Source organism: Hyla sarda, chromosome 11, assembly GCF_029499605.1.
Source record: "Hyla sarda isolate aHylSar1 chromosome 11, aHylSar1.hap1, whole genome shotgun sequence".
Classification (NCBI taxonomy): Eukaryota; Metazoa; Chordata; class Amphibia; order Anura; family Hylidae; genus Hyla; species Hyla sarda.
The window spans coordinates 96,801,845-96,829,180 of NC_079199.1; the positions used below are offsets into that span (position 1 = coordinate 96,801,845).

Below are 27,336 nucleotides of genomic sequence, written 5' to 3' on the forward strand. Positions count from 1 at the left end.
ACACCAAACACCAAACACACACACACACCAAACACACACCAAACACACACCAAACACACACCAAACACACACCAAACACACACCAAACACACACCAAACACACACCAAACACACACCAAACACACACCAAACACACACCAAACACACACCAAACACACACCAAACACACACCAAACACACACCAAACACACACACACTAAACACACCAAACACACACACACACACTAAACACACCAAACACACACACACACACACACACACACACACACTAAACACAAACACACACACACTAAACACAAACACACTAAACACAAACCAGTACTCTGCACTATCAAGACCGTTAAAGTCGTCGACAACCAAGTGGATCCCATTGAAGTCAATAAGCGTCCGGTGGGTGTTTTGCTTCCCCCAGTGGCTGGAAGAGGGGGAGCAATCAGAGCCCGTCACATGACTTCTAACCACCTCAATGCTGCAGTCTTTTAAACATGGTATCTAGGGGGTTAAACAACTAGAAATGGTCACTAACAGAGTGCACACACCTGCCATACATGTACAGTGGATGTCTGGACCCCAAAATGAATGCAAACCCCAGATCAAACCAAGGGACCCCCTCTCTTTTCACATGGACTATGACAAACCACAAGAGGGTAGAAGAAGGGAAAAGATCTGCCGGTTTGGGAAACCATGGACCCCAAGGTTACCCTCCATTATTAGCCATGGGTTACCCACCATTATAAGACCAAACAATGGTGGAACCATAAACCCATCGCACCCAGTGGACCGCATTGACTTTAATGGAGACCAATGGTTTTCGGTAGATTTAGGGGTCTTGATAGCCGTTCTATTTTTTCAGGGATTTACGACAGAACCTGTGACGCTGACGTTGGCAAAGCCTTATAAAAGGACAGTGTACTACTCGGGCATGCTGGGAGCTGTAGTTTTGCAAACGCTGGAGGCACCATGGTTTGGAGCACAGTCAAATTTTTTGAAAAATTAGCAGATAGACATTTTGTATGATTACACTTGTTATAAAGTAGGATGAATCTTACACAAGAGTTTGTTGCTTCTGCTGTTCAGGGGCTCTGCGCTGGAGAGATCCTTCGATTTTTCATTGTCTTCAGTAGGTCTGAAGTGAGCGAGCGTCCTCATGAAGCCACGGAAATTTACTTGGTCCTCCCTAAGGTGTAAAAAGGAAAGAAAATAAAAAAAAATAAAATAAAAAAAAACACACAACCACAACAACTAAAATATAAATTCTAATACACACATTTTATTATAATACATTTAAAAATGTGTGTGTATTTAATTAAATGTATTTTTAAGTAATAACAACAGCAACAACAACAGCTACTAGTCATTATTTTTATACATTTTTTTTATTATTATTTTTATTTTATTATTATTCAAAACACATTTTATAATATAAATTATGACTGCTGGGAGATACCCGAACACTGGATTTGTGGCTCTACCATATACATGTCGGCCATCGCTTCAGGCAGTGGTTGACCCGCTCCGCTCGAGGAGATCAGACACTTCTTTCCTTGGGGTAGAGGACAAGTATTTCGGCATGGCCGTACTCCTTTAAGCAGCTGGGGCCCCATAAGGAGACCAAAAAGGGGGTCCCAGCAGTCAGATTCCCCCTTGATCAGACACAGAGGTCAGAACCCCCAGACATCAAACTCTTATCCCCTATCCTGTGGATAGGAGATAAGATGTTATGTATCGGAGTTCCCCTTTAATGAGGAATTTCTGCACGACAAGCAGCAGTGTAGTTCTTTTCTTTCAGTTCTGTGGAGTACACCGTGAGGTCACGTGACTGATAAGGTGACAAGGCATGCATTGTCTTTTCTCGATCGCAACATACACTGTAGTTTCAGGTCGTCTCACCCCCCCCCCCCCCGGTGGGGATAATTTAAAGGGGTACTCCGGTGGAAAACGTTTTTTTTTTAATTTATTTTTTTATATATATCACCTGGTGCCAGAAAGTTAAACAGATTTGTAAATGACTTCTATTTAAAAATATTTACCCTTCCAGTACTTATTAGCAGCTGTATGCTACAGAGGAAATTATTTGCTTTTTTTAATTTCTCTTTTGTCTTGTCCACAGTGCTCTCTGCTGACACCTCTGTCCATGTCAGGCACTGTCCAGAGCAGGAGAAAATCCCCATAGCAAGCCTATGCTGCTCTGGACTGTTCCTATGGGGATTTTCTCCTGCTCTGGACAGTTCCTGACATGGACAGAGGTGTCAGCAGAGAGCACTGTGGACAAGACAAAAAAGAAATTAAAAAAGCAAATAATTTCCTCTGTAGCATACAGCTGCTAATAAGTACTGGAAGGATTAGGATTTTTTTTTAAAAAGAAGTCATTCACAAATCTGTAACTTTCCGGCATCAGTTCATTAAAAAAAATAAAAATAAATAAATAAGAGTTTTCCACCGGAGTACCCCTTTAACACTAAAAGATCGGGTGGTTAAACCCAAACAAGTCTGATCATCTGTTGGAGGAAAGAAGGGTTGGATGTGTTAAATTTCGAGTGACAGATCCTTCTGTTCTCAGGTCAGGCTATGTTCACACAATGGAAATTCTGCTATTCCGCTCCGTTCTGCAAAGCTTGCTGCAGAATTTTTGCTCATAAAACCCAAAATTTCGGCCAAAATTCCAAGCCCCATTGAGTTAAATGGCATTCCACAAAATAAAATAAAAAAAACACATGTTCAATGTCTGCGGAATTTCCCAGGGGAATTTTCTGGTGGAATTCGGCTGTTTGAACCTCAGCCTTATATACTGCCACCACGGGAATCTGGCAGTGGCTTATCCCTTCTCTATGTCAATAAGACAAGCCAAAACGTTCACAAGTCTGAAGGGACTGGGATAGACAGCAGTTAGCGGAATGAGCCATATGGCCAACAGATATCCCATGTGTATAGGACAGGATTTCCCCTACTAGGGTGCCTCCAGCTGTTGCAAAACTACAACTCCCAGCATGCCCGGACAGCCAAAGGCTGTCCGGGCATGCTGGGAGTTGTATTTTTGCAACAGCTGGAGGCACCCTGGTTGGGAAACTCTGCATTAAAAGAACAGTGACCTCCCAGCATGTTAAATTATAGTATAGGTCAGTGTTTCCCAATCAGAGGTGCCTCCAGCTGTTGCCAAACTACAACTCCAAGCATGGAGTTCGGGCATGCTGGGAGTTGTAGTTATGCAACAGCTGGAGGCACCCTGGTTGGGAAACACTGGTCTAGGATATAGATATAAGCAAGAACAAGATTTTCTGTATTGTATTTCAGCAAAGATCTCCAGGACCCTTTATGAATGCGGTGTACTCCAGGGACATAGGAGCCTGCTAGATTTAGAGTACACCGTAATACAACAACAAAATAGTGTCTATGCTGTAGTCCTTACCCTTCATTGAAAAATGCATTGATAATCCGGTCTCCTAAAGGGTTAATTGCGAGTTCTGGAATTCTCTGGAAGTCTTCCCGGCTGTAGAAAAGAGAAAAAAAGAGTTAATATAATGACCAAATAGTCAATGCAAAGTTACCCATAAACAGAAATCACGCAGAGCCTATGCTGCGGCGGCAGATAGCGGCGCCACCCATCCAAAGCTATGCACACTCGATAAGTTCCCTATATTTGGTCCATTTCCAAGTGTATACTGTAATATAGCAGGACTAGAAAGTGCGGGCAGCCACTCAAATCAACGGAGCATAGCCACCTATAGACTACACCAGTGTGCGGTATATAGGTTCAGACCGCACTGACGCCAATATATCCAAAACTTAGCGAACTTCTCAAATGTGGATGTAACCTACACGAACAGCTCTTCTCAGCTTTACAATTAAAAAAGGGGTACTCCGGTGGAAATACATTTTTTTGTTTATTTTTTAAATAAACTGGTGCCAGAAAGTTAAAACAGATTTGTAAATGACTTCTATTAAAAAAATCTTAATCCTTCCAGTACTTATTAGCTGCTGAATACTACATAGGAAACACTTTTCTTTTTGGATTTCACTTCTGTCATGACCACAGTGCTCTCTGCTGACCATTTTAGGAACTGTGCAGAGCAGCATATGTTTGCTATGGGGATTTTCTCCTGCTCTGGACAGTTCCTAAAATGGACAGCAGAGAGCACTGTGGTCATGACGAGAAACAAACAAACACTCATTTCCTCTGTAGTATAAAGCCGCTAATAAGTACTGGAAGGATTACGTTTTAATAGAAGAAATTTACAAATCTAACTTTCTGGCGCCAGTTGATTTATTAAGAAAAAAAAAAAAATTCCACTGGGAGTACCCCTTTATCTCTATTATACTTTCAACAGTCAAGAATCTTTTGGGTCTCCACACCAGGACAATTTAACTTTTTGGGACACAAATATCCCAATGTGCCCTACAAATGTAATTTTTATTTTCCTAATATAATGCTTTATTATTATTATTATTATTTTTTTTTTTTTTTTTTGGAGCCATGATTTTTCTTCAACGCAATTTTTCTGTTTTTGTGCGGTGAGCTGTAGTTTTCATCAGTACCACTTTTGTGGAGGATTTACTTTTTGATCACCTTTACACTTTTTTTTGAGGATTTTATCAAAAATCTGAAGTATTATATGCGGTCAGGGTTAATTATACAGTAATTTTATAATTTGGACAAAATTCCCTTCTTTTCTATTTTTTTTTAAATAAAAAAAATAAGAGATTTGAATTTTTATTGGTAAACCCTCCCCTCCCCACACACGCGCTTTATTGGGTGAAAGCAGCGACAGGAGGTGCAGCAAGAGGAAGGGTAACATCAGTCACAAAAGTTGCAGAAGACCTGGGCAGAGGACACATGTGGTAGGCTGCAGGGCACAACTTCTGGCCAGATGTACAGTCCCTTTTCACCCCCCCCCCCCCCCCTCAACAACACCCACATGGTTAGCACCAGCAGTGCACTCTCCTCTGGCCGCCTCCCGACTATTTTGCCCCCTAGTGACCGCTTCCCTCCTTCCGCAAATCTCACCCTCCATTACCACTCCAGCTCCTTTCCGCCCGAGCTGCAGCCTCGTGTATTCACCGGGTGACCAGGAGGTGTCACAAATGCCTGAGAGAAACTACTGCCAGCCACTGATCGGGGCAGCACCGAGCACAGTCACTCCCATGACACGCGCTGAAATCAAGGGGATACATCAGTTGTTGCTGCTTTGGTTGGCAAAACCTTGGTGCCAGGAGGAAATGCTCAGTCACCATGCTGACATCAGGATGGATGAACAAGGAAAAAAAACGGTACTGGTAGCACAAACCACTGCAGGAGCTGTTTCAGGTAGGTATACTTCTTTATGAAGCCGTGCAACAACGCGTTTCGAGGCCACAATGCCTCTTCATCAGGAAAAATGGCTTAGCCATTTTTCCTGATGAAGAGGCATTGTGGCCTCGAAACGGGTTGTTGCACGGCTTAATAAAGAAGTATACCTAGCTGAAACAGCTCCTGCAGTGGTTTGCGCTACCAGTACCGTTTTTTTTTTTCCTTGTTCATCCATCCTGATATCCATCGGTCAGAGTTCCTCCATAACGACGCCGGGGAAGCAGCACCTCCAGTACCTTGGTCTTGAGTGACCCATGCGCATATAGTTGTTGTGGCTCTCTCACAACACCAGGTGAGCAGTGTTCCTTTGAGTGCATTTTATTTAGCGACCCTGCTCCCAATACCTGTAACGATACCGCCCTATGGGAAGCTCTGCCTCTCCTTTATTCTAGATATATTTACCATGCTGACATGGCACCCGGGATTTGTCGAGCCCTATGGGAAGCTCTGCCTCTCTTTTATTCTAGATATATTTACCATGCTGACATGGCACCCGGGATTTGTCGAGCCCTGTTTTACTAGATCCAATCATGAGGGCCAGTGTATCTTCCCAGTATGGACATTAGCCATAGGACCCCAGAGCAGAAGAAGATCAGAACAAGTTGTGGATCAGTTTGTGTAAATCTCCAATGACGAAGAGTGACTGAGCAGATGAGACATGGCCTGGTCTGCTGGATCCAGATCTCTGTGGCACCATGTAGGATGAATCGATGACTCTTTCCTGTCAGGTGTGAACAGGTTCAGGCTGGTGGAGCAGCCAGGCAGTGCCAAAACGACGTTACACCATTATATCACCTCAGATACCTGTGCACGGAAATTCGGGCTTATCTAAGCATTTACTATCTAAGATACGGATAGCTACCACTACTCAACAACGCCACCAAAATATAAAACCATGGGCCCCGATCAAAGTGTGAGAGAATAACTAGAGAGGGCCATAGACCTTGGAACCCATCAGGTTCCAAGGTCAAGTACCTGTGACAGACATCCAGTCTACCTAGACGTACGTGAGAGACATCTAGTCTACCTAGACGTACGTGAGAGACATCTAGTCAAAAAGGAGGAGAGAGAGACCGGTATATGGAGGGTGAAAATATCCAATAAATTCCTATAGATCATCCAAGATCATCTTTGGATGATCTATAGGAATTTATTAGACATCTAGTCTACCTAGATGTACGTTTCGTGGATAGAACCAGGGCTGGTGCAAGGATTTTTGTCACCCTAGGTTTAAGCTAATTTTGACGCCTCGACTCCACCCAACCTTACTACTGGGGTGACACACTGTAACAAACCTTCTCTTCTCTGCTGCTGGCTGACCGAGTGGTTTGGATGCTGGATGTCAAACTTTCTTGTGGCAGGCAGAGCGGCACAGCCCGCCGCCCGCCCCCCGCCCCCCCCCTCCTCCCATCAAGAGGGCGTTCTAGGCGGCTGCCTATAGACAAAGCTGGCCCTGGATAAAACCATAAAAATGTATGAAGAGAGTCCATCCATGAAACATATCGAGTTAGTGCGGGGGGTGGGGGGGTTCCCAACATGGTCATAGGCGGGATGTCCATCACAGGCAACGGACCTTGGAACCTGATAAAATTACTATAAGTAATGGTAGAAATCTGTAGGTTGTGTGTATTGCAATAATGTTTTGCTTTGGAGAATATATATATATATATATATATATATATATATATATATATATATATATACACACACACATATTTTTTCTTTATTTATATTAGTTTTGAGTATAGGCATGCTTATCTAAGCATTGTGGTCGCCAAAGCCCTTTATGGCTGCAATTTTCCCTATGGCAGACGGACACTGTCCGCAGGACCATACACCATCCACAAAGGGTTGTATAGTCATGGATTGGTCTGAGGAATATAACAGTCCTTGCTTCCCCGGTCTTCACAGTCCGCAGATCTTATTCCTAAAGACCTCGAGGAAGAACAGATTGTTCAGAGCAATGCCAGGACTTCAATCTTGTGCAGCAAGAAGCGATCCTATCCAAATGGGCCAATGGCAACTAGCACGGTCCTTACCAGATCTGAGGGTCAAAGAGGGTCCAAACCTCTAGATGGGGGCTCCAAAAGTGTGACCATTCCATGTAGTACGTCATTAAATGGGTACACTCATTAAAACTAGTTTTCGCTATTGCACTCCTTAAAATTATATTTCTAATGTACTTTTTTTTTTTTTTTTCCTTTTTAAACAAAGTTTGTGTTAAAAAAAAAAAAAAGCTGCCACTAGGTGTCTCCCTACTTGTCCAGAGTACATTCTCCCCCCCCCCCCCCCCCCATCTTTTGCACAGAAAGGTCATAATAGGATAAGACACGGTTTCTTAAAACAAATATTTCGACCTGGTTCGGGTGGTTGTAATGTGTATATTGTCCTGCACAATGCAGTTATGTAACATTTACTTTAAGTACAGGCCGAGGTGCAAAGTCCTCCCTCACGTCACGTTTATGAAAGACAAATGGTCTTATAAAAAGACCAGAGAGATAAGCAGGAGAAGAGAAGCACGCAACCTTTGAGACATTAAAAGAAACCTTAGTCGCCAGATCCCCCAGCTCTAGTACTGCGTGTACCCAAGCTGAGATTTGTAGTCCAACAACTGCAGGTTAGGTTATACTGCAGTGTCTCCCAACCAGGGTGCCTCCAGCTGTTGCCAAACTACAACTCCCAGCATGCCCGGACAGCCTTTGGCTGTCCGGGCATGCTGGGAGTTGTAGTTTGGCAACAGCTGGAGGCACCCTGGTTGGGAGACTACCGTTATACTGGAATAAAAAAAAAAAAAAAAAAAAAAAAAAGGAATAGAAGCAAGAACTTCAGTATTTACAGACACCTTTATTGGTCCTTTTATGAAGTCGGATAAAAATTCAATAAAAAACTATTGAATGAAAAAAAAAAAAAACATGGGGTAGGATCTGTCGGCATCTTGTTATAGAGCACGAGAAGCCAAGAAGATTGATATATTAGTTGTGTAAAAAAAATAATAATTCAGGATAACATGTAAACTACTGACCCAAATCTCTGCTCATTCTGGCCTTAGGAGTCCAGTGGGAGGTCCTAAGCGGGTGTCATCCTATCCTTGCCAGTGAGAGCTTGGACCAAGCTGAGACTATTTCCACATGATGAGAGCCCAAACAATGATCATTATAAGTGGATTCCTTACAGAGACTTCTGCATCTTGGGTGGTTAAATATTATATAAAAAAACACGTTTTGGCTCCCCGATGAAGACTCATTGTACAGAACCGAAATGCGTTGTATACAAACATTTGATCTCCATAATCAGTCATTTAGAAGGACCACTCACCTGACTCTCAAGACAAAAATAAGCTAAAATTAATAAAAATGATCCCGATTAATAGTTTTATTTGGTATTTGGGAGGCATCTGCTCTTCTTTTGCTTTTTCAACAGTAGTCTCCAAACTGTGGCCCTTCAGATGCTACAACAGCTGTATTGTTTCATTTTGCAGACCACTGCTCTACAGTCATATTAAAAAAGGGGTTCTCCACTGGCCAGCATTTGGGACATTATGTTCCGAACGCTGTGTGAGTGCTGTGGGGGTTGGCCATGCCCCCTTAATGCAAGTCTATGGGGGGGGGGCGTGGCAGCCGTCACTCCCCCTCCCATAGGCTTGGATTGAAGGGGAGGGGCGTGACGTCACGATGGGGCAGGGTCTGTGACATCACCATACCCAGTCTCCTGTATCGCCCCCTAAATCAGCCACGGAGAACACAACTCCAGGCTGCTGATGTACGGGGGTCCCCAGCAGCGGGATAGGGGATAAGATGTCTAGGGATGGAGTACCCCTTTAAGCACGACAGGTTTCCTTTAGGGTAGGGTAACACACGATGGATTTTGCTGCTGCGTATTTTCCTTCCCATTGAAGTCAACGCAGCAAATACGGCACATGTGACCCCCTACACTTAAAATGTACTTTCCAGTTTGGATAACCCATTTTCATATATCCATTAGGAAATTCTATAGGCGCCCATAAGGGGATCTGTATGTTTATGATCCATTTTGCCAGTAATAAAGACCATCTCTTCTCTGTGGAGGACCTGCTCTGTATTACGCAGGTAACCGGAGGAGCAAAATGGGCAGTGTAATTCTTCCTTTCACCTGTGGAGGCACTGCATGAAAACCTTACTACCAGCTTGTGTCACAGGTGATCACTGGGGGGGGGGGGGGGTGTGGTCTTGTTGACCTGACCTATACAATACATAAGACAATGGTGAATCAAACCCACCCCCTCCCTTTTTATATATGAAAAGCATTGCATGACTTTTGTTTTACCAATAAAGTTTTTGAATACTGCACATTCTGCACTGGACCTTTGTTCCTATGGATCTTATGGTGAGACAATGGTTGATAAGTGATCTGCTGTGATCAGGCCCCTTAGACCAGGACTCCCAGATTCTTGTCGCGTGATTTTCCAGTAACGCACAAACTTTATTGCCAACTTAACAAGATGTTACCAAGTTCGGCCTCAAAAAAGAAAAACCCTATGGCCACCTCCCCTCATTGGAGACGTCCTTGTCAGGTTTCTACAGCCCATAAAGACTGCTGACATCTTCTTATAGTCAAGTCACCTCCTAAGTCGGAGAATATATTAGTAGTATAAAGGGTTAATACAAGATCAGAAAAACATGGCCGCCTAAGAGTTACAGATCATCTCCGATACCACGTGGACAGCCGAAGGCATCGTTTACTCGAAGCAGCCAATTTTTTATTTTATTTATTTTCTCCCCAATCCTGCACAATCCCTTTAAGGCCAAAAAGGTTAATAAAAACACAAACACATCCATAAAAAAGGTCACCAAAGTTCAAGAACCTCCACTAAAACAGCAATAAAACCACCGTATTAAGTGGTTAAGACTAAGTGCCTCCACTTTTTATGGAGTTAAAGCTTGACAGAGCGGCTGTAGGAGCAGACGATAACAATACATAACCGGGGCTTCCTGATGGCCGGCCATTACAGCCCCACATGTAATTAGGTCCTAACAACCACCATTACGGGTCACCACCTTGACGGAACGGCTGCTGGAGGGCAAAACAGAAAGGTTCCCAAAAAATAACCTGTTTAACCCCTAGCCTTCCATTGGGCCCCACTACAAGAGTCCTCCAAGAGGCAGATAAAGAGGGGGGGGGGGGGGGTTGATGGAGTTATCCAGGAATAGCAAAACAGAGCCGATTTCTTCCAAGAATATCACCACCCCCGTCCTCAGGTTGGTTGTGGTACGGTAGCTTAGTTCTATTGAGAGAATGGAGTCAAGTTGTAATACCACACACAACCTGGGGACAGGTGTGGCATTGTTTTTGTTTTTTTTAGTTTTGGAAGAAATCTGCTCTGTTTTGCTATTCCTGGATAACCCCTTTAAAAAAAAAGGGGTACTCGGGTGGATTTTTTTATTTTATTTAGTCAACGGGTGCCAGAAAGCGAGACAGATTTGTAAATTACTTGTATTAAAAAAAAAAAAAATTAATTCTTCCAGTACTTATTAGCTGCTGTACATAACAGAGGAAATCCTTTTCTTTTTTGAACACAGAGCTCTCTGGACAGTTCCTAAAATGGACAGAGGTGTCAGCAGAATAGCACTGTGGTCATGATGTCAGCAGAGAGCACTGTGGTCATGATGTCATCAGAGAGCTCTGTGGTCCAAACCGAAAAAAAAAAAAATTCCCTCTGTAGTATTCAGCAGCTAATAAGTACTGGAAGGATTAAGATTTTTTTTTAATAGAAGTAATTTACAAATCTGTTTCACTTTCTAGCACCAGTTGATTTAAAATAAAAAATGTTTTTCCACCGGAGTACCCCTTTAATGAATATGTGCTACAGACCGCAGTCATGTGAATGAGCCCTAAATATGCATCACATCATGTCGATTTGTCACTAAACAGCCGCGGCAAAAGAGTAGATAAAAAAGGTAAATGGACACGGTCACTTTAGAAAGTTTTAACTGGTTGGGGGATGTTTTCCCAATCAGGGCAACTCCAGCTGTTGCAAAACTACAACTCCCAGCATGCCCGGACAGCCAAGGGCTGTCCGGGCATGCTGGGATTTATAGTTTTTCAACAGCTGGAGACACCCTGGTTGGGGTTCTGAGTGTTCAGATGCCTTCAGTCATGTCTTTCCCACCCGGAAAATATGCACCGGAGTACCCCTTTAATGGGCAAGCAAACTGCTTACCTTATTGCAATTCCCCCTAAGGCCAGATAAGCTTTACCTGATGTGACCTCAGATGCCAGTAGTAATTGTTGAGGAACAGAATCATCTGTGGCACTCACCCATTGCAGTTCTGTAGCTTCGGGTCAGGATACAGGCAACAACTGTTTTGCTACCACCCACGTACCCTCATCTTGGCCAACCTCAAGATGCCAGTCATCTGCTCCGTCTCCACCCATGCGTTTAGCATTAAGATCAAAGTATCTGTTGTGTTCCAGCCAAAAACACTAATGATTCCTAACCAGGGTGCCTCCAGCTGTTGCAAAACTACAACTCCCAGCATGCCCGGACAGCCGTTGGCTGTCCGGGCATGCTGGGAGTTGTAGGTTTGCAACAGCTGGAGGTACCCTGGTTGGGAAAAAAAAAAAAAAAAAAAAAAAAAACACTGGGCTTCACAGACCCCTTTACTTCTGGATGGTAGAAAATGAGACAAATGATCGAAGTTTCTACAGAAAAATCTGCCAGGTGTAAATTTACCCTAATAAAAAAGGTTGAGGAACATGGCCGCGTATACATTGTCAATAATGCATTATTCTTCGCACCTAGTTTAAAAGTAGAAGGAAAAAAAAAAAAAAAAGGTCCATTCACACATGTATGATTCAGTATATTATAATTACATTGATGATTACCGTATATACTCTAGTATAAGCCTAGTTTTTCAGCACGATTTTTCGTGCTGAAAACGCCCCCCTCGGCTTATACTCGAGTGAACAAAAGAAACGTTTTTTGGCTTTAGCTGTGAGGGGATGGTCCCAGCCGTCCATCTCCACCTGTCAATCCCTTCTCAGTGGTCTTCAACCTGCGGACCTCCAGATGTTGCAAAACTACAACTCCCAGCATGCCCGGACAGCCATCGGCTGTCTGGGCATGCTGGGAGTTGTAGCTTTGAAACATCTGGAGGTCCGCAGGTTGAAGACCACCGAGAAGGGATTGACAGGCGGTGATGATGAAGGGGTGTTAATGACGGGGGTCTGGATGATGACATGGGGGGGGGGGGGGGAGGATGATGTATTTCCCACCCTAGGCTTATAGTCGAGTCAATAACTTTTCCAGGGTTTTTGGGGTGAAATTAGGGGACTCTGCTTATTTTCGGGTCGGCTTATATTCGAATATATATATATATATATATATATATATATATATATATATATATATATATATATATATATATATATATATATATATATATATTAATTTCATATAATTATATATACACACACAAACTATATTTAATATATAAATGATAAAATTATATTGATTCAATTTATAATAAAAATATATATAATTTTAATATACTAAATCATACATGTGTGAATGGACCCTAATAAAAAGGAAAATATATACATATACACACTGACGCACTAACTTCTAGACAGGGACCATCCATAGGGTGTCCGACTCCCCGCACCCCCAATCATCTATATGCTCGGTTCTTGCACTCACCGGTGTCTATGGAAGGAACCGCAGATCCCCTCCATGCAAGTGAACAGGGTAACACTGCTGTTCCTTGAATCTACGTCACTAAAAGTTGGTGCCGAAATGGGGCACATGTAAACAATGAGGATGAGGTAGCATTCGCCCCTTGATGATTATGATGACCGAGCGGTGGGGGGGGGGGGGGGGTTCTGACCCTTTGGCCACCAGGGGTTGAAGTTTGGTAACAGGTTGAGATCAGTTCTGTTGAGGACGTCGGGCTCTACTGATAAAACAGCCTAAAGAAAATCGTAATCTATTTACAACAAAAAAGGAATAAAACCGGCCTAAAATAGAATTCCACGTGTAGCCTTGACTTGTGCACAGAGCGTACACCTCTATATAACACCGGCTGATCAGTCCTATAACCAGTGTTTATAGGGCACCTGCTGAAGGCTTCCGCATTAGTCACTTCTGGTGAAGGTCGCGGCCGCCATCTTTACTGGAAGATTCTTTTAGGCAACAGACAGGATGAACGAAAGCTGCAAATATAGAAAAGCAAATCTGTCTGCCGAATTCTTCTGATTGTTACTATTAGGGTACATTCCCACACGGCACATTTTCTGCTGCGTATTTTATTTTCTCTGTTGAAGTCAATGGGTAGGAAAATACGCAGCACCAAATACACAGCAAAATACGCCGCGTGGGAACGTACCCTTAGGGTCTATTCACACGGCAGAATTTCCACCTCAAATTAAAGCCCATAGACTTCTATGGGATTCCTCACTCCAATGTTTCCCCTCCCCCCCCTCCCCCCTCATAGCCTACCACGGTATTTGGTCCAGGTGAAAAACTATGTATATTTATATATATTATATGTACACATACAATATTATAAATATATATTAGGGATCGACCGATATCGTTTTTTTTAGGGCCGATAAGCTGTGAAGGTTAGGGCTAGAGATGAGCGAACTTACAGTAAATTCGAACTTACAGTAAGTTTGTGACGAATCAAATTTACTGTAAGTTCGCCCATCTCTAGTTAGCCGATAACTTATACCAGTATCGGCCCTATTTACCGCCCCCCCCCCCCTCCATACAGCTGTCCAATAGAGATACATGGAGGGGGAGCGTCGGACACGGGGTCATGCTGCTGTATACACCTCCTGCACGGGAGAGCCACGGCCTCCTTATAAGGGATAAGTGTCTATGGCTGCAGATCTCCTTTAAAGGGGTACTCCCTTGGAAAACTGTTAAAATCAACTGGTGCCAGAAAGTTAAACAGATTTGTAAATCACTTCTATTAATAAATCTCAGTCCTTCCAATACTTTTTAGGGGCTGTATACTACAGAGAAATCCCAAAAAAAACAAAAAAAAAAATGCATTTCCTCTAATGTCATGACCACAGTGCTCTCTGCTGACGATTTCAGGAACTGTCCAGTGCAGGAGAAAGTCCCCATAGCAAACATATGCTGCTCTGGACAGTTCCTAAAATGGACAGCAGAGGTCAGCAGAGAGCACTGTGGTCAGGACATCAGTGGAAATGCATTTCTCTTTTGGATTTCTCTTTAGTATACAGCCCCAAAAGAGTACTGGAAGGATTAAGATTTTTTAATAGAAATGATTTGAAAATCTGTTTAAACTTTCTGGCACCAGTTGATTTAAAACAAAGTTTTCCATGGGAGTACCCCTTTAATGATAATGCAAGGTCATTTTTTGAGGTTTACCACAGGTAGTTTTTAACTTGCATTTTTTGCATAACATATGCTGCGTCCCCCCCCCCCCCCAACCAAAAATAAATAAAATTATATGTTGGTAGAATAGCTGCCATTTGTGGTTTGAGTTCTATAATTTTAACACATTAGTAAATGACCGCTTGGCCTCTGTTTCAGCTGACTTAGATACTTGCGGTACATGACAATTTTGCACACCTTGTCATTTTATATTGGGAGTCGGGGGCATACGTAGGATTTCTGCAGTCCCTGTACTTTCACACAACTTGTTCTCATTTTACAATGTATAAAGCAATGACTGGCATAACCGAGGGGAGGGTATTAAAGGGGTACTCCGCTGCTCAGCGTTTGGAACAAACTGTTCCGAACGCTGGAGCCGGGCGCTCGTGACGTCATAGCCCCGCCTGTCACACCCCCTCCCATAGACTTGCATTGAGGGGGCAGGGTGTGACCTCATGAGGGGGCATGGCTATGACATCACGAGCTTCCAACTCCAGAGTTCGGAACAGTTTGTTCCAAATGCTGAGCAAGGGAGTACCCCTTTAAGTGCGGGACATGCAGCCGATTGGATACAGCGAGGGACACAAAAGGTAATAACACCTTATCTTTATTCTGTAGGTCCATACACATACAACGATACTCAATTTATAGGTTGTGTTACATTTTACTACTTTAAAAAAATCAAATCAAAGCTTTTGTATGATAATTAGTATCAAAGAAATTGTCCTCTTCTGACCCCCAGTATACGAGGATGTATGAGGGCACATGTTCTGCACCATGGTCTTTAGTTTTGTTAAAATTTTTGTTTTGATGACTTTTTGACAGCTTTTTATAAAAAAATATTAAATAAAATTCTGGTATATGAAGCGACCAAAAATATGCAATTTTTTACTTTTTTTTTTATACACATTTACGCCAATGACCATGCGATTTAACATGACATTTTGAGTAGTTTGGATATTTACGCACGTCTCGATACCACGTTTGTTTATTTATATCTATATAGGGAGGAGATTCATATTTTTTTAAAAAAATTTAAATTAAACACTTTATTCACAATTTTTAGGAGACTCTAATCTTTAGAATGCAGACACTGAACCACTGAACAATGCTTTTCCATAGAAGAGCATTGATCATTGTTATTGGTGTTTTATTGCTACAGCCTGCAATGGCTGGCTGCAGCATAGGAGTGCCAATCGGACAACAGGGAAGCAGGTAAGGAGACTTCCCTCCATCCTTACAGCTGAAATACTGATTCCTACCTTCTGATTGGGGGTGGTGTCATTACATCGCATCTCCAGTCCCAGAAACACAAAAGTTTCGGAGACTGGATAGAATACATTTTTGATGAAAAAAAAATGGATTTTTGGTTACAATCATTTTTATTTTTATTTATTTATTTTTTAATTAATTTTAAGGGAGGTATTGTTCACACACTTGTCTGCTTGGGTCAGCCACATACGTAGTTGCATGACGGTGCCTGAATGTATGAACTACAGAGTAGCATTTTGACTAAGTGCCATGTGTCTTAATTATGGATTTTATTAACAATTTAGGTAATATTCATATATGTCAAAAGTGTTGCAGAGTGTCCCGGACTACTGGTAGTACAAAAAAAACCCTCAGCAGAAAAAGGGTTAATATCTAATCTGCTTTTACGTGTAAAAAGTTTCATAAACTCTTAGATCCAAACTTATTCTGGTTTCATGGACTATAAACCACAATGACTTGCCTTAATGTTCCATTCTCTCCCTTGTCCAGGCTGGTGAAGCGGCTGTACAGACGTGTGATCTGGCTGTGCGAAACTAGAGGAAAAGCAAAAAAATAAAAAATAATTATCAAAAAACTCTTTTTTAATACAATCAACTGGTGCCAGAAAGTTAAACAGATTTGTAAATTACTTCTATTAAAAAATATATTTGTCCTTCCAGCACTTCTTGGCAGCTGTATGCTAACAGAGGAAATTTTGTTTTTGTCTTGTCTACAGTGCTCTCTGCTGATACCTGATGCCTGTATCAGGAAGGGTCCAGAGCATGGGGAAAATCCCCTTAGCAAACCTGTGCTGCTCTGAACAGTTCCTGACACTGACAGTGGTGTCAGCAGAGAGCACGTGGACAAGACAAAAAAGAAATGACTTTCCTCTGTAGCATACAGCTGCTAATAAGTACTGGAAGGATTAAGATTTCTTAATAGAAGCAATTTACACTAAGGAAGATACAAGAGTTTTTGACCGCAGCATGAAGCTGTGGCCAATGCGCCCCCTCCATACAGTTCTATGGCAGAGCTGGAGATTGCCAAAAGCAGCGCTCTGGCTCTCCCATAGAGCTTTGTGCCATGGTCGAAAACGCTCGTTTCATGCGGTGGCCGGGGCTCCATGTGGGAGATCGTGCTTCCCCCCCCCCCCACGGTCAGACTCCTTGCAATCTAAACACTTATCCCCTATGCTTAGGATAGGGGATAAGGTGTACATCCCAGAGTTATCCTTTAACCTTTCTAATATACTTCAGAAGAAAATTTCCTTTTTATAGAAATTATGGCTTTTTCCAAGATGAAACATGGGCATGGGCCAGTAAGTGATGGTGGGTTAGTACTCCGCAGAGGAGCGCGGAGAAAGGGGCCAGAGGAGCGCGGAGAAAGGGGCCAGAGGAGCGCGGAGAAAGGGGCCAGAGGAGCGCGGAGAAAGGGGCCAGAGGAGCGCGGAGAAAGGGGCCAGAGGAGCGCGGAGAAAGGGGCCAGAGGAGCGCGGAGAAAGGGGCCAGAGGAGCGCGGAGAAAGGGGCCAGAGGAGCGCGGAGAAAGGGGCCAGAGGAGCGCGGAGAAAGGGGCCAGAGGAGCGCGGAGAAAGGGGCCAGAGGAGCGCGGAGAAAGGGGCCAGAGGAGCGCGGAGAAAGGGGCCAGAGGAGCGCCAGCAGACCGGAGAAAGGGGCCAGAGGAGCGCCAGCAGACCGGAGAAAGGGGCCAGAGGAGCGCCAGCAGACCGGAGAAAGGGGCCAGAGGAGCGCCAGCAGACCGGAGAGCTAGCGCACCCTCATTTACAGGACTTTGTCCATGCCTGTGCTGGACAAGGCCACGATTTCTATAAAAAGAAAAAATGAATTATGTATATTAGAAAGGTTAATGTTTTTGCCAAGATGTACAACATAAAAAGTTTTTGTATCTGACAGTGCCCATTTATGCATTTCATAAAAGGCAGAAAGGTCCCCCATACGTGTAGACGCCATTGGCGCACTTTACCATCCTCAGCAGATTGTTCAGTCAATTACACAGCAGAAATGTCTCTCAGGCTCCGGCGGACACCAGGAGCGTAAGCGGCTAATCTCCCTGGCACCAAATCAAAGCCGCGATCTTACACAATTCCACCTCATCAATAATATCACCGGCCAGACGTTTACTGCTCTGATAGAGGGAAAACACACAGGCCAAGACTATGGTGTGGAGAAAAGGAAGTATAAGGCAGTGCTGACAGTAGGGGGATCGGCGGTAGGTGAGTGTGGAAAAAAAAAAGTTTTTAAAAAAGTGGAATTTTTTTTATATGTACAAACATACACAAATCAATTTTTAAAATATCTCTATCCATCTCAATAAAGCAAATTTTTATCTCTATTGAACTCCATAAAGATTTATATTTTTAAAGGGTACCTCTCATCAAAAAAACTTTTGATATATTATAGATTAATGTATGCAGAATAAACTTCACAATTGCATGTTATTAAAAAATATGGTTCTTTCTATTTAATTTTCCACTTTGAAGAAATGACCACTAGGGGTCTCCCTACCAGTCCTGGCAGCAAGCATTTCAGACTCATGCTGGAGTCCTAAACACTATGAGCTGCCAGTCGGCTTTGTTCACAAAGGAGAACACTCACAGCTGCCAGCCTGCTTTGTTCACAGCCTGTTTGGCTGTGAACAAAGCAGGCTGGCAGCTCTGAGTGTTTAGGACTTCAGCATGAGTCAGAAATGCTTGCTGACAGGACTGATCGGGAAAAATACAATAGAAAGAACCATATTTTTCATTAACATGCTATTGGAAAGATATTCAACATTCATTAATCTAAAATATATCAAAAGTTTATTTGATGAGAGGTACCCTTTAAGTACCGGAAAAAACTATAAAATTATTTATAGTTCTAATATACAGTAATATATTAAAACTATTAACTATACAAGTACCGGTAAAAACTATAAGTTTATAGATATATATTATAATAAATAAAATATATAATATATTCTATATAAATATATAACCTACATATACAAAGATATTTTTACATAAGTATTTTTTTATAAATATATTTTTTTAAATTTTAATACAAAAATATTTTAAATATATAAATATGAAATAAAATCTGTACATATAAATAAGCATCTCTCTGGGACTGGGTTCACATTGTGCTGTTCATGGTGTGTATACATCGGTAGGGTGCCAACATATAGGTGCATATTTATTTAATATATTTTTAAGTACATGCTTATTTATGGTTGTTTAGTCACTAGGTGACTACATTCTGCCCATTAAAAGGCAATGGCACACGCAAGTTGGCGTCCCGCTTGACAGTGTTAATGAATATGCGCCACAGACCGCGCGGTCATGTGAATGAGCCCTAAATCTGCATCAAATCATGTTTATTTATTACTTAACAGCCAGTGAGGTAAATTGGGCTGTCACTTTAGAAAGTTTTAACCGGTTGGGGCGGTGTTTTTTTTTTTTTTCAACCAGGGCAACTCCAGCTGTTGCGAAACTACAACCCCCAGCATGCCCGGACAGCCAACGGCTGTCCGGGCATGCTGGGAGTTGTAGTTTCTCAACAGCTGGAGACACACTGTTCAGTCTGATTCCTTCAGTCATGTCTTTCCCATCCCGAAAATATGCAGTGTATCCGAGCTGTGGTAAAGTACCAGGAATGTGATACAGATTTTGGGGGAGATTTATCAAAACTTGTCAAGAGGAAAAAGTTGCCCAGTTGCCCATAGCAACCAATCCGATCGCTACTTTCATTTTGCAGAGGCCTTGTTAAAAATGAAAGCAGCGATCTGATTGGTTGCTATGGGCAACTTTTCCTCTGCACAGGTTTTGATAAATCTCCCCCTTTGTGTATCTATCAAGGACCCAAGTCCTCCATGGGCTTTCCTGACCCGAAATGTCTCCTAGACCTCCGCACGTGTGAACGAGGCCTAAAAGTGGATCCTTCGGTAAGGCTGGGTTCACACCACGTTTTTCAAATACGGTTACCGTATACGGTTTTCCGCAAAAAAACAAAAAAACGTATGGCAAAAATCGTATGCAACCGTATGACTCCAAATTAAAACGTATACGGTTTTTCCCCGTATAGTTCTATCCGTTTTTGCCATTTTGTTGGAATTAGTTTTCCAGCAATTTAATAAAGTTACTATTGTTCTATTGAAATTCCAATCTGCGCATGTGTCAACTCCAAAAACGGATTAGAAAAACCGTGTGCAACCGTATTCTGAAATTCTGTGTACGGTTCTCATAGACAACAATGTTAAAAGAACCGTATACGGTTTTCCAACCGGAGGCAAAAACGTGGTCGACAGCGTTTTTGCCTACGGTTGAAAAAAAAAAAAACGCAAAACCGTATCCGAGTCAAAACGATTGCAACCGTACACAACATTTGGAATACGGTTTACAATGCATTCTCTATGCATACGGTAGTATACTTTTTTTTGCGGAAAACTGTATACGGTTACCGTATTTGAAAAAACGTGGTGTGAACCCAGCCTTAACACGGAGGATTTATCAAAACAGATGCAGAGAATATGGTTCACCAGTTGCCCATAGCAACCAGACGGCTGCTTTCATTTACAAAATGGCCTCTGATAACTAAATATGAAAGCAGACATTTGATTGGTTGCTATGGGCAACTTGTGGACTCCACCCCCTGAATAGGTTTTCATAAAATCTTCCGACATCCCTACAGTTCATAGAATCCACCGTCCAATGGAACAGGCCAAGAATTTCTGAACAATTGCGCGTTAAATAAAAATCACATCAGATACGACTTCCAGACGCGTTTACTATGGGTTTTTGACAATTATGTTAACACTTTATAACTGTATCCGAAAAGGGGCAGGTGGGTGTTATTTTTAGGCACTCAAAAAAAATAAAAAAAATGTAAATAAAAAGTTACAAATTGCGTCCAATCACAGCAATAAGGGACCTGTAGATCTCATTGCTGGTTGGGAACCTTAAAGGGGTACTCCACTGGCCAGTGTTTAGAACATTTAGATGGGGGGGGGGGGGTCATAAACTTGTATTGAGGGGGCATGGTCTGACATCACGAGGGGGTGTGGCCGACTCCTGCAGCGCACGCACAGCGTTTCGGAACTAAAATGTTCCGAAACACTGGCCAGAGGAGTACACCTTTAAAAAAAAAAAAAAAAAAAAAAAAGTGGTGTTCCACAAACTGATTTGGCGGCAGACTTAGGCCCGGTTCCGCAGACGGGAAGAAATTCGAGAGGGAGATTCCGGGTGCGGTCAGCGCCGACTGATATTGTCGCGAGAGACAGCAGTGTCTGCAGCGCTGATTTCATCAGAATGTTGAGCGAGTTCAATGTTCTGACGGAATTTTCAGACGGAAATTGCACCCAGAAAATTCTGTAGGGTGAAAATAAAAAAATTTAATAAAAATACGCATTTGCATTTAACCCACAGGCAGATGAATTTCAGGTAGAGAAATTCCGTAGGGTTAGGGCTGGAGGCTATGTTCACGCAATTCCTCAGAAACACAGAACTGACGAATTTAAAAGGGGTTATCAGGGAAAACCCTTTTTTTTTTTTTATATAACTGGCTCCAGAAAGTTAAACAGATTTGTAAATGACTTCTATTAAAAAATCTTAATCCTTTCAGTACTTATGAGCTTCTGAAGTTTAGGTTGTTCTTTTCTGTCTAAGTGCTCTCTGATGACACTTGTCTCGGGAACTGCCCAGTTTAGAAGAGGTTTGCTATGGGGATTTGCTTCTAAACTGGGCGTTTCCCGAGACACGTGTCATCAGAGAGCTCTTAGACAGAAAAGAACAACCTTAACTTCAGAAGCTCATAAGTACTGAAAGGATTAAGATTTTTTAATAGAAGTAATTTACAAATCTGTTTAACTTTCTGGAGCCAGTTGATATATATTAAAAAAAATTCCTGGAATACCCCTTTAAGTCCTATTGACTTCAACGGGATTCCGCAGACTGTAAGACTTGATATTTTTTTTACGAAATTTATACCGCCGAAAGTCTGAATGGGACTGGGGAATCCCACTGAAATAAATTGGCATTAAATGACGCCACAAGAACATACCACAACACCTACATCAATGTATCCCAAGCAGTGAGCCTCCAGCTGTTGCAAAACTACAACTCCCAGCATGCCCAGACAGCCGAAGGCTGTCTGGGCATGCTGGGAGTTGTAGTTTTGCAACAGCTGGAGGCACACTGCTTGGGATACACTGAACTCCACGGTTTATGGACAGGTCTACCCAAGGACTGGTAGAGCAGGAAAGTGGTGGCAAAGTTTGAATAAATAAGTCACGGAGATACCCACCTTATACCCACACATGATAGAATTACCCGGCAGACTGGCATAAGCGCAGTATAATGCTCCCCAAGGATCGCCCTGGAAGACTAATCCTTTAACAAACAGCAGCTAATGTGTCGCCAAACACTGACACTACAAGCACCTGCCCTAGAGATGGCATCCTGAGGATTACAGGTAAGTGCTCCAAATGTCACTTTATACTCAGAGGATTACGGGTTAGTGTCCATGATCGTATGTACCACAGGGGGAATACAGGATAGTATGTACACACCAGGACTATTACAGGTTAGTGTCCATGATAGTATGTACCACAGGGGGAATACAGGTTAGTGTCCATGATAGTATGTACCACAGGGGGAATACAGGTTAGTGCCCAGTATAGTATGTACACCAGGGGGAATACAGGATAGTGTCCATGATAGTATGTACCACAGGGGGAATACAGGTTAGTGCCCTGTATAGTATGTACACCAGGGGGAATACAGGATAGTATGTACACACCAGGACTATTACAGGTTAGTGCCCCGGATAGTATGTACCCCAGGGGGAATACAGGTTAGTGCCCTGTATAGTATGTACCCCAGGACTATTACAGGTTAGTGCCCCGGATAGTATGTACCCCAGGACTATTACAGGTTAGTGCCCAGTACAGTTTAGTATGTACACCAGGATTATTACAGGTTAGTGCCCCGGATAGTATGTACCACAGGGGGAATACAGGTTAGTGCCCCGGATAGTATGTACCACAGGGGGAATACAGGTTAGTGCCCTGTATAGTATGTACACCAGGGGGAATACAGGATAGTATGTACACACCAGGACTATTACAGGTTAGTGCCCCGGATAGTATGTACCCCAGGGGGAATACAGGTTAGTGCCCTGTATAGTATGTACCCCAGGACTATTACAGGTTAGTGCCCCGGATAGTATGTACCCCAGGACTATTACAGGTTAGTGCCCCGGATAGTATGTACCACAGGGGGAATACAGGTTAGTGCCCCGGATAGTATGTACCCCAGGACTATTACAGGTTAGTGCCCCGGATAGTATGTACCCCAGGACTATTACAGGTTAGTGCCCCGGATAGTATGTACCCCAGGACTATTACAGGTTAGTGCCCCGGATAGTATGTACCCCAGGACTATTACAGGTTAGTGCCCCGGATAGTATGTACCCCAGGACTATTACAGGTTAGTGCCCCGGATAGTATATACCCCAGGACTATTACAGGTTAGTGCCCCGGATAGTATATACACCAGGACTATTACAGGTTAGTGCCCCATATAGTATATACACCAGGACCATTACAGGTTAGTGCCCCGGATAGTATATACACCAGGACCATTACAGGTTAGTGCCCCGGATAGTATGTATACCAGGACTATTACAGGTTAGTGCCCAGGAAAGTATGCACTCCAGGACTATTACAGGTTAGTGCCCCAGTGATGACAGGTAAGTGCTCTAGATGTCACATACACCCCAAATATATAACTAGAATGTGCCTCCTGAGGATAACAGGTAAGTGCTCCGAAAGTCATCTTATACCCCAAATATTACAGGTAAGTGCTTCAGATGTCGTCTTATACCCTAAATATTACAGGTAAGCACTTTGGATGTCACTGTACACCCCAGATACTATAGGTAGGTATTCTGGATGTCTCCTTATACCCCAAATATTACAAGTAAGTGATCCAGACGTCAACTCCCCCGGACAACACTTTCACTGTTATTTGGGAAAGAAATTTTGGAGGCCTACAGACCCCCAAACCGCACACCATATATGGACGCATAATAGGGGGAGGGGGAAGTCACCAATATGACTATAGTTTATAAAGGGGATTCTCTCAAAATCACAGCTCATACCCCATCAGTCAGGACTGGGACCCCCGTGATCATGAGAACCAAGGTCCTGTGCCCCCCCATGTGAACAGACGACTAGTGGAAGCGTGCGTCATGCTGTCCACCCTGATTGGTAGCTGAAAAACTACAACTCCCAGCATGCCCGGACAGCCAACGGCTGTCCGGGCATGCTGGGAGTTGTAGTTTTTGCAACAGCTGAAGGTCCATAGTATAGAGACCGCTACCATAAGAGGCAGGACAGCATGGCGACACATTGACATTGGGAGAGGAGGGGTGGGCAGGGCATCACCTGGCACAGGTATCCAGAGGGCACCATACCCAGTTCATGTCTTGACAACCTGTCAATCTAACTGTTGTAGGACTACAACTCCCATCCTGCCCTAAAAGCCGGAACTTGAGGAGCCACAGGTTGGCACACAGTCCCTTTAAGTACGTGCACACAGGGCAGAACACCCTGCGGTACCGCATCACACAAGACGTGCGTCACATTCCGCCAGGGATTCATAACAGTGACGGCTCCATAGGAGTGATAATCCGCCCGTAGTACTACAACCCCCAGCTCTCCCGGAACTCACATCCAGTCTCCTTCTTAATCTCCTCCAGCTCCTCGTCCCTCAGCAGTGTAGATGCCCGGGAGCCCATCCTGACCGCTTCCGATCTCACTGACACCAAAAGCCGTGCCCCCCGCTATTTATACCGGCGAGATGGGCAAAAGCGTCAAACCCCGCCCACCAGAGCGTCATCAGCCCCCGCCCACCAGGTTAATGAGGAAACAAGCGAGCAGGTAGCCGGGAACGGAGGGCGGGGCTTGCATTAACTTCCGGTGTTATGCGTCTGTCAGGAAGCGCAGCAGAGCACCTTGGACTTGGAGTGTGTAAAAGTGCGCCCTCTGCTGGAGCCTAGATTATATTAGATATTATAGAGAGATAGATAGATAGAGATATATATAATTTTTTTTTTTTTTTAATTAAAATAAATAATATATTTATTTGATTATATATATTATATTTTTATTTTATATATGTTAAATGACTTCTACTGGATGTGGTGAGGAAAAAAAAAAAAAAAAGACCTTAAAGTAGGCGCTTAGAAGCCCAGAGAATTTCACAGCCAAGTCATGGGAGTTAAATTCAGGCTTTATTTGTTCATAGCATCAATAACGCGTTTCGGCAACAGCATACCCCTTCTTCAGGTTGACAGATTTGTACAGTACATTGAAAAATATGTTTTTTTTAATCCATATGTGTATAAAAAGCCCTATGTGTCAATGTACTGTACAAATCTGTCAATCTGAAGAAGGGGTATGCTGACCCCGAAACGAGTTATTGATGCTATGAACAAATAAAGCCTGAATTTAACTCACTTCCATGACTTGGCTGTGAAATTCTCTGGACTTCTGAGCGCCTACTTTAAGGTCTTTTTTCCTCACCACATCCAGTCCACCAACAGGATTTCCCTTCGGATCCATCCTGAGACCTGCGGGTCTGCACAGAATCCTCCTACCTCAGTTAGAGGTTACATGCGTAAACAGTATACGCTCCAGGTGAGCGGCCATCTATCAGACCCTCTATCTACCCCACCTTTTGTGGGGACCCTATTATCTCCCAGGGTAATGCACTAGGCGCCTCTGTGGGCCTTTTCCCTTTTCTTCTCTACAAATGACTTCTACAACCTTTTTCTATTTGGGCTTCTCTAGCAAACACATCGTACATGGCACCTCCAAATACTGCGAACAGTGTTAACCTAATACTGCCATACAGAGCACATAATACACCCTAACACTACTATGTATGGCAATGTATACCTCTCCAGCAGCTCAGAACACCGCCATACAGTACAAAATACAACTCCAGCAGGGCCAAACATCACCGGGCAGCACATAATATCTCTCTAGCACTAAACACTATTGTGTAGTGCAAAATACCTCTCCAACAGCACCAAACACCACCATGCTGCACAAAATACATCTCCAGCAGCACCAAATACCACCATGCTGGACAAAATACTTCTCCAGCAAACACTATTGTGTAGTTTAATGTACCTCTCCAGCAGCAACAAACACCACCATGATGCAAAAAATACCTCTCCAGCTGTGCCAAACATGGCTATTCAGCACATGTTACTTCTCCAGCAGCATCAAATACCACTGTGCATCACAAAATACCTCTTCATCAGCACCAAACACCATGTTACTTATTCCAGACCCCCACAGATTGCTAGAACTAGTAGGAAGAAGCAGATTTTCTTCCCGCTGGGCCCACAACAGGTGATGGTCCAATAGACTTACATTAGGAGTCATCCTATAGATGAATAATGCCCCAATCGTTCTCCCACTATGTAATAATGAACTACGGCTCATATGACCATTGAAAACAAAAGGTGCTCGTTGTACACGTTTTGAGTCGCATGTAATGTAGCAGCGGAAATATGTACTGAAAAACTGTGCGAACATTGCCTTACATGCTGGTTCAAGTATTAGGGTCAGTGATGGAAAACCTATCCATATTTAGACCTGGAGCATAAAGTTGTGTCAAAGTACACAACAACCTATCTAAAACATTTTTTTGGAGGGTCTCAACTTACAGCCAGTAGCCCAAAATCCCAGCATGGTCTGGTTATAAAAATAATTGACAGAGAAGGATGCAACCATTAATGAATTTGGTGCACCAAACAAAATAAAAAAAAGTGTACAAAAATAGTTTACCTACCACAACAATCATAAATTCCCCTTTATATCCAGTGCAAAATCCATTTTGACAAAAGCATTGCTCAGGCTGACACAGGATTCATGAGGATAGCCAGACCATCCTGCCAAGCAACATCACTCTCTAGGGCAGTGTTTTCCAACCAGGGTTCCTCCAGTTGTTGCAAAACTACAACTTTCAGCATGCCCAGACAGCCGCTGGCTGTCCAGGCATCCTGGGAGTTGTAGTTTTGAAATAGCTGGAGGAACCCTGGTTGGTAAACACTGCTCTAGTGCATACTGAGGACAACTACTCCCAACTAACCTGACTACCACTCCCATTCTTCTCACATGCATCACAACTTCATTCTTCACATGCACAGCACAAAACAGATCAAATAAGCCTAGGCCTCTCACTAAAACGTATACAAGTGTCCCTCTCCAAGATCCTGGCCTACTACCCAGTGCCTCACACAAGCCCACCCCCCACAGTGCCTCACGCAAGACCACCCCCATCCCCCCCAGTG

The 27,336-nt window shown here is 43.2% G+C and overlaps 1 protein-coding gene across 1 annotated transcript in view; it reads right to left on the reverse strand.

Annotated features, from left to right (window-relative positions):
• Positions 1-24,910, reverse strand: part of CHP1 (calcineurin like EF-hand protein 1) — a 29,179-nt gene extending 4,269 nt beyond the window's left edge. Inside the window, exons 1-4 of the mRNA XM_056546421.1 lie at positions 24,702-24,910; positions 16,459-16,531; positions 3,407-3,487; positions 1,050-1,177 (exon numbers count right to left, since the gene is read on the reverse strand). Coding sequence (XP_056402396.1) covers positions 1,050-1,177; positions 3,407-3,487; positions 16,459-16,531; positions 24,702-24,768 — 349 coding nt within the window. The 5' untranslated portion in view covers positions 24,769-24,910. The remainder of the gene's footprint in view (positions 1-1,049; positions 1,178-3,406; positions 3,488-16,458; positions 16,532-24,701) is intronic.
• Positions 24,911-27,336: the final 2,426 nt, after the last annotated feature.